The sequence below is a fragment of the Piliocolobus tephrosceles genome, chromosome 13 (genome assembly GCF_002776525.5).
Source record: "Piliocolobus tephrosceles isolate RC106 chromosome 13, ASM277652v3, whole genome shotgun sequence".
Lineage (NCBI taxonomy): Eukaryota > Metazoa > Chordata > Mammalia > Primates > Cercopithecidae > Piliocolobus > Piliocolobus tephrosceles.
In genome coordinates, this window is record NC_045446.1 from 47,421,144 (window position 1) to 47,438,943 (window position 17,800).

General features: G+C 45.1%; 1 protein-coding gene across 2 annotated transcripts in view; it reads left to right on the top strand.

The window, feature by feature from the left end:
• PLEKHA7 (pleckstrin homology domain containing A7) overlaps positions 1 to 17,800 on the top strand; it is a 232,345-nt gene that overhangs the window by 135,602 nt on the left and 78,943 nt on the right. For both annotated transcript variants that reach the window (XM_026454036.2, XM_023230894.3), the window contains exon 4: positions 4,339 to 4,422. In XM_026454036.2, the coding sequence (XP_026309821.1) occupies positions 4,339 to 4,422 (84 nt within the window). The remainder of the gene's footprint in view (positions 1 to 4,338; positions 4,423 to 17,800) is intronic.

Sequence of the window (17,800 nt, forward strand, 5' to 3'; positions counted from 1 at the left end):
ACCATGACTGAAAACTCTTTTGGCAAAGACGGCAGCATCCATATTAGGGAAAGAAGTTTGAAGAACTGTCTCTAGGTCTGATCAAATGACAGCTATTTTGTGTTGGCTTTTTAAAAATTACCTTTCTTCTAATGTTAGAATGTAAAATTCATCTTAGTGCCTAAACTCTGCAGCTCAAGATTCATTTACTTAGAACCCTGAGTTTATTTAAGCTGGCGCAGTTTGGGGTGGGGAGCCCAGGAATTGCTATTAAGATTGTGCAGTGTAGGCCAGACGTGGTGGCTCACACCTGTAATCCCAGCACTTTGGGAGGCTGAGGGGGGCGGATCACGAGGTCAGGAGATGGAGACCATCCTGGCTAACATGGTGAAACCACGTCTCTACTAAAAATACAAAAAATTAGCCGGGCATGGTGGCGGGCACCTGTAGTCCCAGCTACTCGGGAGGCTGAGGCAGGAGAATGGCGTGAACCCGGGAGGCGGAGCTTGCAGTGAGTGGAGATTGCACCGCAGAACTCCAGCCTGGGCAATGGAGTGAGACTGCGTCTCAAAAAAAAAAAAAAAAAAAATTGTGCAGTGTATATGAAGTGGTGGTCACTGGCTGCTGGATCTGCCCCACACCTGTAGAAGATTTGCTTTTTACCCTCATCTGCCAGAGATCCACCAGCCGATCTTATGGTAGAACCGAAGGCTGTTTGGGGACTACTGAGTGCCACACAAGTGCTGTCACTCATAACTTTGGCCCTGGACAAGAGGGGAAAGAGGGAGATAAAGAACGAGAGGGAGTAGTGGCAGCTGGTGCTGTTTTTCTGATGCCTTGTGTCTTTAGGGCTTTCTGATCATGGCCAGGAAGCTGCCCCCCTCAGACTCCTAAGGGAAAGGGAAAGCAGGTTATCATACAGAGAACACAGAATTTAGAAATAGAAGACCTAGAGTCATTTCCCAGTCTTATCACTTTTTTGTTTGTTTTTTGTTTTGTTTTGAGAGCCTCACTCTGTCACCTAGGCTGGAGCGCAGTGGCACAATCACAGCTCACTGCAGCCTCGACCTCCTGGCTCGAATGATCCTCTTAACTCAGCCTCCCAAATAGCTGGGGCTACAGGTGTGTGACACGATGCCTGGCTAATTTTTGTATTTTTTGTAGAGACAAAGTTTCACCATGTTGCCCAGGCTGATCTCAAACTTCCAGGCTTAGGCAATTCACCTGCCCCAGCCCCAGGAAGTGCTAGGATTACAGGTGTGAGCCACTGCACCTGCCGCATGTCCCACTCTTATAATTTATCAACGAAGTTATCTTGTACCAGGCAACCCCCAACCACATTTACCTCTCTGAGCCCTATTTCCTCATTGATGGTGGGATTGATGGTGGGATTGATGGTGGTAATAGCCCAGATGAGTAAGAAAATGCTTTGTAAACTGCAAACCTCATTAGAGATAATCACAGATAGCTGTGTTCATGTTTTATGGTTATTTCTGTTATGAGCAGGGCTTTTTTTCCCCCCTCCAGGTGGAAATGAGGCAGGTTTAGATTTAGAGTTTGCATTTTCAGATTCTCTGGCAAGTGGAGATAAGTCTCTGGAAAAAGATGGGCTGGGATTACACCTGTAATCCCAGCACTTTGGGAGACTGAGGTGGACTGATCACCTGAGGTCAGGAGTTCGAGACCAGCCTGGCCAATATGGTGAAACCCTGCCTCTACTAAAAATACAGAAATTAGCCGAATGTGGTGGCAGGTTTCTATAATCCCAGCTACTTGGGAGGCTAAGGCAGGAGAATCACTTGAACCTGGGAGGCAGAGGTTGTAGTGAGCCAAGATCATGCCATTGCACTCCAGCCTGGGTGACAGAGCGACACTCCATCTCAAAAGAAAAAAGAAAAAGCTGGGTATAAATAAAGCCTAACCGTTGAACGTGGGGCAAGGATTTTTAAAACAGGTGTTAAGAAGGCCTGTTTCTGCTTCTTGTCCTTATCTTAGATGCTCAGCCTTAAGTCTGCTTTTTTGGGAAGACTAGTCTGCTGTTTGCCAAATGAGGTCATAGAATTCCACGGGCTTGCCTGGGACCAGGAGGAGGGAATTCAGAGGCTGGCTATGGTTGGGAAGGGTGACAGTATGGCGAAGCAGTGCATAGTTGCAGGACTAAGGAACAATCTGGCCTCATGGCTGGCTTCACATTTGGCTTGTTAGGGTTTTCAGGTTGCTCTAACCCTCATTGCCCAGGTTATCCCAGGCACCTGGACATTGGAGATTCTGACCAGGCATTAGGGTGGTGTAAAAGAAACTTTGTAGGCCTAGAGAGTTTTTCTTTGATAACCTTTGCGCTATACTGATTTAGACAGTAATCTCTAGGGAGGTTTAGTCCTCAATTTGGAGATGGGGCTAATATTTTAACAATACCAAACTGAGATGATCTATTGATTATGAAAGCATTTTAACTGTCTATACTAGGAACCTTAAAAAATGACCATGCCCTTTGATTCAGTAATTTTTCCTTTGAGACTGTAACCCAAGGAAAAATTTGAATTGCAAAATTCAAATTACATTGAAGGAGATACAGATTATAATAGTGGAGGGAAGCACCTAAAATATCTAGCATTAGAAGAGTTTAAATCTTTCTAGAATGTAAATACCATGGGATAAGGACTTTTTGTTCACCTTTTATCTCCAGTACCTAAAGGAGTGCCCAGCACATGGGTGCCCAGTAGGCAACTTTTTGAGTGGTTGTATGTAAAAAAAAAATTACATTTGGCCAGACATAATCCTAACGCTTTGGGAAGCAAGCCTGGTGGGCTGAGGGTTGAGACCTGCCTATGCAACATAGTGAGATCTCATCTCTGCAAAAAAAACCCAAAACTTAGCTGGACATGGTGGCATGTACCGGTAGTCCCAGCCACTTGGGAGGCTGAGGTGGGAGGATTGCTTGAGCCCAGGAGTTTGAGCCTGCAGTAAGCCATGATCACCCCACTGCACTCTGCCTGGGCAACAGAGCAGGACCCTGTCAAAAAAATTTTTGTTTACTTTCATATGATAAGACCATTATTCAGCTATTTCAAATGAAGAAGTCTTAATGACATAGGACTTCTTCTATGTTAATAGGAAGTGAAAAAGCAGGACATAGATTTTTATATACAGTAAAATCACTCTCAGTAGCCTGAAGTGATTCTTTTAAGTAGAAGAAAATTAAAAACTTGGAAGGTGAAAATACCCAGGTATATCTCCACATAGAGAGGTTATGGGTGACTTTACTTTTTACATTTTAAAAAATGTCTACAGGCCAGGCACAGTGGCTTAAACCTGTAATCCCAGCACTTTGGGAGGCTGAGGTGGGTGGATCACTTGAGGTCGAGGTTTTGAGACCAGCCTGGCCAACATGGGGAAAGCCCGTCTCTACTAAAAATACAAAAATAAGCCTGGCGTGGTGGTGCACACCTGTAATTCCAGCTACTTGGGAGGCTGAAGCAGGAGAATTGCTTGAACCCAGGAGGGGGAAGTTGCTGTGAGCCGAGATTGCATCACTCCAGCCTGGGTAACAGAGTGAGACTCTGTCTTTAAAAAAAAAAAAAAGTCTGCAATGACTATGATCTTGAAAGAAATTTAAATAAATCATATTTTGTTTTAAAAAGAGGAGGTTTAGTTTAGTTTATTTGTGGAGTAAACCAACAGTCTCTAGAGCCAGCTCCTCCTCCCTTTCAAAGAACCAAGCAGCCTTTGTTGATGCACAAAACACCTACACGCTTTGTTTGTGTCTGTCAGCCTGGTGTGGAAGCTGATCCTTCCTAACTTCAAAAGGGTGATAGAAACTCCACCGTGCTGAAATTGTGCAGGTCGTGTTGCAGAGACATGCCCATACATTTATATCCCATCATTGAAGTGAAGACATTTTGTTGTAGGGAGAAGAATTTTCAGAAGATAGATTTTTCTGGGTGGGTGGTTAATTCTTAGAATTGTTTCACTAGGTTCATGGATTTGGAAGCTGTCGGAAGTGTCATCTGCTTTCCTTCATTCTTGTTTTAGCTCGTACTGTCTTAAAGTGACTTTTTGTTCATCGTCTCAGTTTGCTGGAGTAAGTACTTCATGGAATGTCTCTCCAAGATGCAGTATTCTCTTGGAGCCAAGACTCCCTTAGAAGTCTCCCTGTCTCGTAGGTGGGCTCTGGCACCTGAGCTGGAAATTCTTGGGCTTTTCTTAGTGTGGCGGGTTTCTGACAGACTAAGGCCCACATTTCTCCTTCTGTGAGAAATCTTCGATGACCAGGGTCGCCAGACATTGCTGACTGACCTGTCATGTCTGTACTCCTTTCATTCACACGAATTCTCATCCATCATCTCTCTTTCTCTTTAGCCATAACCAGCAGACCACAGCATTCAGGCATCCTGTGACGGGGCAGTTTTCTCCAGAAAACAGTGAATTCATTCTTCAAGAAGAGTAAGTATTTTTATGTATTCTCCTTATCTGGGCAGAGTATGGGATACTAAAGGCATTTGCTGAAGACAAAACTTGCTGGACTGTTTTCTCTGAGACAGAGGGGCTTGGAGTGAGTGGGTTGGTTGATCCAGACAGGAATATGAGAAGAATTTTATTTTTCAATCTCCAGACTTCTCTCAGTGGCAAGCTCTGGCAGAGGAGAGTTGATACAGGGATGTGCTATGATGGGTACTGTCAGAGCTTCTTTAAAGTTCCGTTTCCCCAAGTGAACCCTTTCTCCTGATACATCTTCTGGTATATTAGCCCTGTTTGGAGAGGACCCACTCATGGGGGTGGAAATATAGCTGACACACACCTGTATTACCAGATACTTGGGAGACTGAGGTGGGAGGATGGATTTGAGCCCAGGAGTTCAAGGTTAACAAGACCAAATATCTTTTTTTTTTTTTTTGAGGCAGGGTCTTGTTTTGTCATTGAGGCTGGAGTGCAGTGGCACAATCTTGGCTCGCTGCAGCCTTGACCTCCCTGGGCTCAAGCAATCCTCCTGCCTCAGCCACCCAAGTCGCTGGGACTACAGGCATGCACCACCACACTCAGCTTATTTTTGTGTTTTTTGTAGTGATGGGGTTTCGCCACGTTGCCCAAGTTGGTCTCAAACTCCTGTGCTAAATCAATCCTCCTGCCTCAGCCTCCCAAAGTGCTGGGATTACAGGCGTGAGCCACCACATCCTGCCCTAGACCCCATCTCTTCAAAAATGTGTGTGTGTGTGTGTGTGTGTGTGGGTGGGTGGGGGTAGGGGGTGTCCCCTCAGACTGAGCTGAATCAGGCTCCCAGGGAAGCCTCAAATAAGAGTTCAAAATCCAAAGAGAGAACAGCTGGTAATCCCCATAATCCCTGAACATTTTGAGTTCTTTCTGTTCTCTTTTCCTAACATGGGAACTTTCCTGCTCCTCAGCTCAGTTTCAGCAGGGCTCTCGGATGCTCAGGTGGGCTGTACCACCCAGGGCTTGTCTACATAAAAATACATGTACAGCCCAAGCAGGATGTGTTTTCCCAAAAAAGGAAGGCAAGAAATGTGCATCGCTCTGCCCCTTTCCATTCATTTGAGACAGTTCTATTTGAAGAAAACATTTATGTTTCAGAAAGTAACAAATAGATGTTAGCTTTAAAGGTTTTTTTCCTTCTTCAAATCATTTTTCCTCTGTTTAGTCACGTAGACCAAATATCTTAAAATAAACTCTCAGTATTTATATTTTTACAGCATTTCCCTCCCTTAATACCTACACCTTTAAACTTTTTACTATGGAAAAAATATATACAAAAAGAGATATGGTAATAAATTCAATATACTCATTGCTCATCTTCAACAATTTCTAAAACATAGCTAATTTTATTTTATCTATCCTTTCACTCTCATCCCCTAGATTATTTTGAAGCAAATTCCAAACGTATCATTTCATCTCTATAGTATTTTCAGCTTAGAATCATTATCCCACAGTATGTTTAAAGCTAGAAAGCTATAATTATGGTGAAACTGACATCCTTGCACGTATGCTCTGTGCCGGAGGCTTTACACGCATATCTCATTTAATAGGATCATCCTGAGAGATAGACCATTGCCATTTTAGAGATGAAGAACCTGATACCCAAAGAAGTGCCCAGAGACACACAGCTAGGATAGCCAAGATGCCATCCCAGGTTAGCCAGGCTTTAAGGCCTGTGCTGCCTTTGCATGGTGTTCTCCTCATCAGGTCCAACTCCTGTCATAGTCAGAGGCCACTTCCTAAGTTATTTTGATGCTGGTGGTCCATAGGAGACGACAGTCAGGGGCTGGAGTTGGGAGTCTGACTTTGGAAGCATTAATACTAGTAAAGAAGTAAGTAAAGATTGTCTTGTCTCCTAGATTGAGAACGAACTGCTGTTTAAAAAGAGCCAGGATGTGGATTCCCCAAATTCCAGCTCAGAATAAATTTGTTTATAGAATCCTGAAGGTCAGAAGCTCTTGGGAAGTCATTGAGTTCAGTCCTCAGGCATCCCCGAGACACGGGTGCCTGTTGTTAAGTCTGGACAGAGAGTCCATCAGAACCTTTAGCTTGGGAACTTACCAACTTCCATAAGAGCTGCTAGAAAATGCAGACCTACCATTACAAAACATTTGTCACACATAATTCCTTTTCCTCTCATTCTTAACAGAAGACTTTATCTACTGACCACTTCTCTTCAGAAGGTAGCCTCTTTCCTACTACCGAAACATCTCTGTAGTTAATTTCAGTTCCATCCAGCTTCCAAGGGGAAGACACACCTTCTTTTCAAGGCTTACTTTTCCCCCTCTAGATCCCATCTCCCGGATGTCATGGGGGTACATGCTTGTCTCAGGTGGTGTGTGGCACTGATTGGCTAGACTTTCCTGGCAACAGGCAGAATATGCTATAGGCATTGAGAAGAAGGGAGGATTCCTGCACTTATTAAATACCTAGTGAGTACCTACACTGTGTCTGGGGCTGTGCTGGACTCTACAGGTACAGCAGCAAGCAACACAGATGTGGTCCTGGTGGTGAGGAGCTTACGGTTGAGTAGGGAATTTGCCTGCTCTTATTGGTGTGAACGGATACATCTCCCCACTGTTGGCAGGTGGGACTCACCTGAGATACTCAGAATAATATGTGCATGCCCCTCAAAGGATAGTTTCTCATTTTACAGATTAGAGGCATGGAGAAGAGAAATAATGTGAAAGCTATAATATGATGGTTCCAGGTGACATGAGTTCTGAGTGTTCTAATTCCTGTGTCAGTCATATAGAATCAGTCAGAATAGGCTAGGGTCTGCTGTGGTAATAAGAGATCACAAATGTGATAAATGTTCATGATAGAGGAAACATAGGGTTCAATGGGAATTGATAAAGGGGACTCTAATCTAGCTTAGGGACCACAGACGGCCTCCTCATCTGGAAGGGGATGTGGTTTAAATTGAGATCTGTCTAGTCAAGGTGAACAACCTGGGCAAAAACCTAGAGGGGAAGGAGGGTAGAGCATGGGCGATCTATACCAGTAGAGTTAAAGTGAAAAATGAGGAGCACTGGATGGATTCTGGAGGTACTTGGGAAGTAAAATGAACAGGATTTGGTGATTGATTGGCTGTGATAAGAATGAAAGAGAGGAAAGATTTTCTTGAAGCCTCTGGCCCTAAACTGGAGGAAGAGGGAAGATTTAGATAAGGGAAGATGAGTGTGTACACGTGCATGTGTGTAGGTGTTGTTCACAGCTGAGGAGAGTGTGACCAGCCTTGGTGGGGTCAAAGTGCAAGAAAGCTGACTTGAAGTGGAGGTTTGTGAAGGGGAGTGTGTAGATAAGGTTGAAAAAGGGGCTGCAACCAATTACCTAAATTGCTTCCTCCTAAATGAAATACACTTAGATTTACCTCCTGGGGAAGCTCTGGAGGGTGAGTGTGGCATGATTTCTTCTCACAGAACCAGTTTTTTTAAAATTATGCAAATGAATGAGATTCTTGTTTTGTTCCCTTAGAGTAGCTTAATTTTGTTGTGTAGTGTGTTATGTTTCAGACTCATGTCTTGGGTGGAAAAAAGAAAACTAGCTCCTTTCTTTTTCTTCTCCAAAGAGAATCCACTAAGGCCAAGCACTGGAGAGCTGTAACCACATTGACTCCTCTTGCCAGAGCCTCCACCCCCCAGTTTCTTGTAGCTAATTCTTCTGGAGCAGCGGTTCTCAAAGTGTGGTCTCTGAATCAGCATCACCTGAGAAGGTGTTAGAACTGCAAATTCTTGGCCCCACCCCAGACCTAATGGATCAGACTCTAGAGGTAGGGACCAGCAATCTGTGTTTTCATAGGCCTTCCAGGTGATTCTGATGCGGTAAAAGTTTAAGAACCACTGATTTAGGCGACTTGCTCTTTTCATCCCTTCTAAATTACTCCCAAGTTCTTCTCTTCACCCCCAGGTGTCTTCCCACTTCCCCACCCACCAAGTCTCCATCCGTTCTCTGGGCTGCAGTGGCAATCTTAGGTGGATTTCAGTCACATAATCTTGAGTTTCTTCTTCTGTGGGAATAAAAGAAAAAAAAAATTTTAAACTCATCTCCATGGTGACTTCTCCTAGGGCATTATTGGTGTGAACAGATACATCTCCCCACTGATGGCAGGTAGGACTTGCCTGAGCTGCTTGGAATAACCCATGTATGCCCCTCCAAACAGTGGTTTCTCATTTTACAGGTTAGAGGAATAAGGAAAAGAAATAATGTGAAAGCTGTGAGCTGTGGGCCAGAGGACATGAGCTCTCAGTGTTGTTGTTCCTGTGTCAGTCATATAGAATCAGGCTAGGTAGGCTAGGGTCTGCCGTAGTAACAACAAACAAAATCTCCATGATTTAAAACAGCAAAGGCTGATTTCTCATGTTTGCTTCATGTCCATCATAGGTCAGCTGATGGACTCCGCTCTGCCCTCTTGTTTTTTTTGAGACAGAGTTTCAAAAAACTCTGTGGTGTCTGGGTGACCACCACACTCAACTAATTTTTGTATTTTTAGTAGAGATGGGGGTTCACTGTGTTGCCCAGGTTGGTCTTGAACTTCTAGCCTCAAGCAGTCCATCTGCCTCAGCCTCCCGAAGTGCTGGGATTACAGGCATGAGCCACCCGCCTGGCCTAGAGTGCTAATTTTCTCATTTGACCTTTTCTGTTATGCTACCCAGTTTTTTATTATACCCCCTGAGGGGCGTAGGCATCAGTCAATGGGTTCTGTATCCTTGTTCCCCCAGGGGACACTCCTTTACCCGCCAAGCTAGCAGGTATGTGAAAATGCCTCATGGGAGAGCTAATACAAGCTCAGGCTGTATTAATAAAATTACAATGCATAGAGAAAAGGGGAGAATAGTTCTGTTATATCATGGTTTTTGTGAACCACTTCATTCATCCATTCAGTACAAATTGATGGAGTACCAAGGGCATGCCAACCTCCAAACACCATGTTCTAGATACTGCATTTTTTTTTTTTTTTTGAGACGGAGCCTCGCTCTGCCGCCCAGGCTGGAGTGCAGTGGCCGGATCTCAGCTCACTGCAAGCTCCGCCTCCTGGGTTTACGCCATTCTCCTGCCTCAGCCTCCCGAGTAGCTGGGACTACAGGCGCCCGCCACGTCGCCCAGCTAGTATTTTTTTGTATTTTTTTAGTAGAGACGGGGTTTCACCATGTTAGCCAGGATGGTCTCGATCTCCTGACCTCGTGATCCGCCTGTCTCGGCCTCCCAAAGTGCTGGGATTACAGGCTTGAGCCACCGCGCCCGGCTAGATACTGCATTTTAAGAGAGGTGTTGAGCATTTGATATTCCCCTGAGGAGCGGAACCATTATGGTGAGGGTTCTAGAACCCCTATCCTGTGACCTGTTGTGATTAATCTGCAGGAGAGAAGATCGAGGATGTGGTAAAAGTCTTCAAGAAGGGCTAGCAAGTGGAAGTGGGGTACATTTATTATGTGGCTGGCAAAGGCAGGTGTCAGATCAATGAGTGAAAACTATAGGCAGACAAATTTCAACCCAGTCCATAATTTTCTGAGAAAGACTGTATTAGTCTGTTCTCACGTTGCTAATAAAGACATATCTGAGACTGGGTTTAATTGGCACAGTTCCACGTGGCTGGGGAGGCCTCACAATCATGGCGGAAGGCGAATGAGGAGCAAAATCACATCTTACATGGCTGCAGGAAAGAGAGCATGTGCAGGGGAACTCCCCTTTATAAAGCCATCAGATCTTGTGAGACTTACTCACTATCACAAGAGCAGCATGGGAAAAACCCATTGCCATGATTCAATTACTTTCCACTGGGTCCCTCCCATGACATGTGGGAGTTATGGCAGCTACAATGCAAGATGAGATTTAGGTGGGGACACAGCCAAACCGTATCAGACACTTTATAGCATCCCTTGTTTCAGGATCTAGAATTTCCTCTTTAACATTAAATGAAGTATTCCACTTCCTAGAATAAGAGTTGGGAGCTTTTAAAATGAATACTATTAATAGTATTGTTAGTATTATTATTAGTTTTATAGCTAACACATAGCACCCTTACTATTTCCAGGTACTTTTCTAAGTGCTTTACATATTTTTAATTTTCACAGCAATCCTGTGAGGAAGATACTGTTATTATCATGAATACTAAGGCACAGAGAGTCTTGCCAAAGGTCACACAGAGAGTAAGTGGTGGAGTCAGGATTTGAATCCAGGTAGTCTGGTCCTAGATGCCATGCTTCTAAACACTATGCTATACTGCTTCTCATTTCAGAGGTCTTCCGGGGACAATCCTCTTCCTTGTCCATACTCAGTGTGCTGATTGAGTAGGCTACTGCTGCAGAAAGATTTTAGTTGTAATTGTATTTGTAGCAATGAAATTTCATCTGTAATAACTTTGCACTTGTTTGAAAGATGCCAAGCCTCCTCGGTAGTCTTTTCTCCAGAAAATGTTCTCAAACCTTTTATCCTGGGGCCTAATTTCCAGTGATTGGATCATTTTGCTCCTCTCCTAAGCCTCTTTCCTGATTCTCAGTGACTTTCTTGAATTGTGAGCTTGAAGCCAGACGCTTTCTGGTTAAAAGAGCCACAAGCAGGGCCCCTCCTAAAGGGGTAGTCTTTGACACAGAAATTCCAGGACTGTGGTTTTGTTGTTTGGTGCTCATGTACAGGAGTGTTTTCTCCTCAGTGCTGGGCTGCCCTGGGAGCCACTGACAAACACCTCTGCAGCTCTCAGGGAAGAGGAGAGAAGCATTCCTGAGCAGTGATGCTAGCAGCTGACTGACAGCAGGCTGTCTACACCGATCCCCAGGCTCTGCCAAGCATTTGATGTTGAGGTGGGGCCTAAGGTTGGGAGAAGAGAGTATGCACTTAGGAAGTTCAGGGGCCCGCTTGTGTGCTGAGACGCCAGCTGCAAGATATGCAGCTGGAGGTTCCAAACCTGGAGGGTGCCCTTGCTTGACCTACCTTTCCTAGCATCCCAGGGGGTTAGCTTGTTGTTTCCATTGAGGTTTGAGCAGCCTTCAGTTTTCTCATTGGAATTTTGGAAAAGAAATGCAAGTTGGAATTTCCTGGAATGTTGTGAGTGGTGTTTGGAGGATAGCACTTAAAAAAGATACTGTCTTTCCAAAGGTAAGAATTATCTTCCAGATCTTTTACCTCTTTGCTAAAGGTGGTTCATTTTGCAGGTTGCAGGGTGAGACTCTTCTATGGCATGTGCCGATTATGAGTTTGGGGGTGGGGTATCACTTGCTGCTAGGAGATGGCTGTCTCCTGTTCCTCTTGCAGCTACAAGTTGGTAAAGCAGGCAATGAGATTTAGAGCACTGGAGAGGGGAGTTGCTCCTGAACTCCCATAGGAGTCTGTCCTGTTGCTCATCTGCTGAGCCCTGGGCTGTGAGGCTGATGCTTTGCTGTCTGCAGCTGATATAGCCAGCACCTTGTCTCTAGATGCTGGCAGTCTTGGGCTAGCTTTGCCTGTTGTATTTGGTTGCCATGGTAGCAGAAAAACGAGGAAAAATGGAAACACCTGGCAAGCAGATCCAGAAACTTGACTGTTCAGTTTTCTTCCCTGGACTAGGAGACAGTGTCTGTGACGGTCACAGGTAGGGGAAGAGATGATGATGGGGCCTTTAGTTCATTCAAACACCTGGGTGTTGGCTGGGCCTTTGGTATTGCCGTTTTGAAGGGCATTGGCATTGGGGATGCAGTCATTGCCACACAGCAACCATGTCTTTGGCTCTGTCTGTGCTGGGCAAAAATGCTGCAGTGGTGGCTTTGCTGTGTGAGGAAGGGAAGCTGCTTCCTGTAAGTAGTAATTTTGTTTCTTCCTGTGACTTCCTTTCTTTTCCTCTTCTTTTACCTCCCCCTAGTCTTGGATGTGCTCAGATCTCCAATGAAAAATGTCATTGTCTAATGAGAGAAGTAGCTGCTTGTTAAGCTAGGAGGAGCAGATAGGCTAGAAGAGGGCTCACCAGAGACACTGATTAGAAGAGACTGGCCCAGGGTCATACAACAGAACAAGGAGTTGTACCAGGTTCGGAGCAATACTCCGATTTGGGGAACAGGCATGGGGAGGTGGGGATGGCGGCACACAGTGCTTATGGGGTTATTTTCATGCCAGGTGAGGGGCTGCTGTTTGGGCTGGTTTCTAGCTCCTGGAGTAGAGTGGGGTGAGGAACTGCAGCCTGTGTTCAAGAAAGGACTTGAGGGGGAAGGAGAAGGAACACAGTAAGCAATAGTTGAGTAATGAAGCCACAGTTGCTGAATGAAAACCCATGTCAGACAGCCTCCCCCAGGGTGTTGGGAGTTTACAGTGAGCGTTGGCGGTCTGTCTGTGTGTGTCTCTTTCTCTGAGAAGAGGGGGTGTGGAGGGAGGTGTCTGCCTGTTTGGGATAAGAGCTTTCTTTTGTTTCCTAGTTTTCATTGTGCACTGCTTTCCCCAAACCCTTAGCTGATGGGTGTAAGCTACTAAAAAAATGTGCTGGTGTTTGTGAGTGTGCCCTCTTCTCATTTATTTTTCCTCTATATCAGTTGTTTTAGCTGAGCTTTCTGTGTGTAGGTTCCTTGAGGACAGAGCATGACTTTGGGGGCCAGTTTTCCCAGGAATTAATGGGATAAAGGTGTCATTTAATAAGGTGTTCTCAGTAAAAGATTTGTGTTTCCTTGTAACTTTCTAACCTCCCATCATAGTGTTGATGACTTATTTATTTAATGAATGAGACCGAGTCTCACTCTGTGCCAAGGCTGGAGTGAAGTGGTGTGATCTTGGCTCACTACAACCTCTGCCTCCCAGGTTCAAGCAGTTCTTGTGCCTCAGCCTCCCAAGTAGCTGGGACTACAGGCGTGCACCACCACTCTCGGCCAATTTTTTAATTTTTCATAGAAACGGGGCCTCATTATGTTGCCCAGGTCTTGAGCTCCTTAGCTCAAGCGATCCGCCTGCCTTGGCCTGAGATTATGGGTGTGAGCCACTGCGCCTAGCTGATTTTTTTTTTTTTTTTTAATTTTAATAGAGACCAGTCTCAAGACCAGACTGGTCTTGAACTCCTGGCCTCAGGTGATCCTCCCGCCTCAGCCTCCCGAAGTGCTAGGTTTATAGGCATGGAGCCACTGCTCTTAGCCCTTGATGATTCTTGACATTACTGTTCTGGGGAAAGAATGGAAACCTAATCCTCCAGCTACAGAATTACTGTGCTTTAAACAATTTTTTTTTTTATTTATAAAATGCTATTGGGATGTTTATAGGCAATGACTGTTGTTTAGAAGATAATGGTTTGGCACCTTGAGCTTTCTGGAGACATATGCCTTGGAAATAAAGTGTAGCTGGGATTTAAATTCTGGGGTCTTTGCTGGTAACAGTTCCAAATAATGCTTTGTATATCACGGGTGCTTTATGGCTTTCAGTGTCATTTCAATCCACACAACTACTTTGTGAGATGAGAGGTGGTTTCCACTTATTTTGCAAAACTGGAAACCAAGGTCCAGAGAACTGATGTGACTTGTGGAGGAGTCAGTAAGCTGCAGGACTGGGCTGAGATCCAGTTATTCTGGGCTCTTGCTGTTTCTACCACCACAAGATTTCCTTGACCCTGGGGGTTGGTCTTAGGGCTGAAAGAAGCAAAAGTCTGCTTCTCTCAGACCTTGGGACTTGCCATAGGCTCTTTCTGTGGCAAAGCCCAGGTTTTGGAGTCCAATTTCTATCTCGAATAAGTTATTTGTCTCTATGAGCCTTAGTTTCCTCCTCTATAAATAGAGATACTAAAACTGACTTGGCAGGGTTAAGTGAGATGATGCAGGCCAAGTGCCTGGCATGCATGCAGTAGGTGCTCAACAAGTACAGCCTAATCCCTCTGCTTGCTTGACTCTGTGTACCTGTCCTGAAGAGGTGGGGATCATTGTCTTGGTTACCACTTATTGCAGCATCATAGACATCTTGCTCTGATTCCTTCATTCTGCTTCAGCTCACACTGTTCATTGAGAGGCTCCCATTAACCAAATCCTATTGACAAAACCCACCTAATTTCAGACCCAACAGAAAAAAAAAAAGCTTCTGTATCTGTAACCTCTCTTACTACATCTGTCAGTGTCATATGCGTTTAGTCCCGAATATGCAGGAAGCAGAAGCACTCCTTTTATAGATAGGGACAGAGAAAGTGTCTTCCTGCTCAGGCTCACTGCACACATCCTTGACAAGTTCAGAGGAAAATCAAGTCACTTTCCAACTGGGTTTCTCCAGACTCATTTTGTCTAGTCCTAAGTTCTTTTGTTCATTTCAGATGGGAGGAGGTTGGATTCAAACTCTAGCTCACTGTTTTCATCTTCAGCCCACATCCCTCCAGCAAAATAATCAGCATTCATGTAGCCCAAACTAGGGAGAGGGAAGTCTTTGTTCAAATCATCCCATTGTACTTTGGGATTTCCGATAACACAGAAACCTGGCAAACAGGCTTTTAAGTTAATAGGTTTTATTTGAGGACAGCAGCAGTCTGCATGTGCAGGTTTTTAGGTCTCCTCTCCCAGGGGTCTCCGTGACTCTGTGCCTGAGGGCATGCTGCTGGGAACTGAATGCCTTTCAAGGTTGCTCAGCTCAGGGGCACAGGCTCTTCTCTGGGAAGAGGAGACGGTTTTTAGATGAGACTCTGTTCTTAGGTGAGGCTCATCAGCAGAGTACACTCATTCTGAGGAGTTGAGGACAAATTGTTGTCTGCCCACCAGGCTCTTAATGGGAAACATGCCTGTGGGATGTAACTGGCTGAAGCGAATGTATCAGAATGCCCACATCCAAGTGATGTTCCTTTCAGTGTTGTCTCTTCGGGAGGCTATACACATGCACTGTTGATGTCCTATTGCTCATTACCCATTGCGGTAAACCACCACTAGAAGTTTCCATCAGAGCCAGGTTTTCAGCCAAGTGAGAAAATTGTTTTTGAGACTTTTTTCATATCCCTGCTTTTGGATACCAAATGGTATCCCCAAGCATGACCACCATATTTTTAACTAGTTATAATTCCAGATAACTTTTAGTTATTTCCAAAAGTCATAGTCATCCTTAGAAAACCTGAGAGATCATGTTCTACACTGAGAGCCTCAAAGAAACATCCTCTGAAGGCTGACCTTGTTACTTGGACAAGTGGGTAGCTGTGTGTGCCTTTTCCTTTCAAAGAGCCAGGTCAGGGATGCCAAGTATGAATTGAGTCTATGCCTTGAGTTGGGAGCTGTCCCTGCTCATGGAGGGCCTTGGTAAAGACATCCTCCCTGTTTGTAGACAACACAGCCCCTTCCCTGGGGCATATGCAGTTTGAACTTTAGTCATGTCTCCTAATAAGCTTTCTATGGGTGTGGCTGAGCGGTATAGACCATGAGGAGTCGAGCTGTCTTCATGTGTGTTTTCATATTTCCCCACCCCTTACCCATCACTGCCCCTCACTGATGTCCAGTGTTGGGGCCATAACCAGTCATTCTCTAGCCAAAATCTGTTTATACCTGGCTCCCTAGGCGGGAGTTGTACTCTGTTTCCTCACTTACAACGCTGCAGGGAAGTCATCTTTCTTTCCGTATTACTAGCTGGGAGTAGCTCCCCAGCCAGCTAGCATCCCAGAAGCTAGGGTGGGGAGGAGACGTGGGGTTAGAATATGCAGGTTTGGGGCGTGTCAAGTTAAATATCAAGATTATACGGTTCTTTATACTGCACTGGTGAGATGGTTTAAAATAATTTTTTTAGGCTGGCTGTGGTGGCTCACACCTCTAATCCCAGCACTTTGGGAGGCTGAGGCAGGTGGATCACTTGAGGTCAGGAGTTAGAGACCAGCCTGACCAATGTGGTGAAACCCCCTCTCTACTAAAAGTACAAAATTAGCCAGGTGTGGTGGCGCGTGCCTGTAATCCCAGCTACTCGGTAGGCTGAGGCAGGAGAATCACTTGAACCTGGTAGGCAGGGGTTGCAGTGAGCCAAGATTGCACCGTTGCACTCCAGCCTGCTCAACAAGAGCAAAACTCCGTCTTAAAAAAAAAAATTGTTAAAGATTGTAAGGTGTAAAAATGGCAAGAGTAGCTATCTGTCCTGGATTTCCTGACCAGTCACAAATCCAGATGGTCTTTTCTTTGTCCTACAGAGGTGGAATGGCACATCTAGTTGATGGAATATGATGCAGTTATTTGAAATGACATTAAACTGGCTTAAACTAATGGAGAAAGTATTTAAATTACAATAAGTTTTAAAAATGAAGATGTAAAGTCACATATATAATTTTGATTTTATGTAAACAAAAAACCACCCTTTTTCTCCCCACCCCCTTCCCCTGCAGAAAACCCAGGCATATAAAAAGGATGGATGTAACTATACCAAGTGTTACAAATGGTTTTCCTTTCAGTAGCTGGACTATGGGTGATGTTTTTCTCTCAGTTTTTTCTTATAGTTCTCAAATATTCTGTAATAAGCCTATAATGTCTTAAGTGGGAACAAATTACATTTGATAAAATCCCAAACAGGCCAGGTGCTGTGGCTCACACCTGTAATCCCGGCACTTTGGGAGGCCAAGACAGGTGAATCACCTGAGGTTAGGAGTTTGAGACCAGCCTGGCCAACATGGTGAAACCCTGTCTCTACTAAAAATACAAAAATTAGCTGGGCTTGGTGGCAAGTGCCTGCAATACTAGCTACTTGGGAGGCTGAGGGAGGAGAATCACTTGAACCCAGGAGGCGGAAGTTACAGTGAGCCGAGATCATGCCACTGCGCTCCAGCCTGGGCAACAGAGCAAACTCCATCTCAAAAAAAAAAAAATTTTTTTTTTCAAAGAAAACTTTTTTATCGTTGGATCTTGTATCCTGAATTTTAGCTTAGAGATACAGCTGCCATAACTGAAGCAACCTGAGAGCTCTTTTTCCTTGTCTGACCCTCCAGAAATCTGAAGAGTCAGGCAAGACCAGGTTCCGGGATGTTTTGGACATAGTTCTGTCTGGAGAAAGGGGGTGGACAAGGCAGCCTTTTGGGCCCCCTTCCTGCCCCTGATCAGCAGTTATCTTGCTGCATACAGCCTCTGCCAACAGCAAATGTGGTGACATTCTCCCTCTGAGTGGGGAGCAGCAACAAAAGTCTGGCTGGGTTGGAGGCCGGGGGCGTGGAATCTGGAGTGAGTGTCTGAACTGATAAGGAGCCAGTGCTCTTTCTGCCTGGTAGGACTTGCGTCTCCAGCTGCCAAGCATCCCACAGGGCCCAGCCCTTTGGGAAGCTGGTGCCTGCTACAGTGGTCCTGCTGCTGGCATTGCTTGGGAAGTGCAGTAGTCACGGCTACTTCTGCAGAGAACTTCCCTTGTGGTGTAGGATATTGGGCTCTGTTTCAGGGCACAGAAAGGATCACTTATCTTTTGA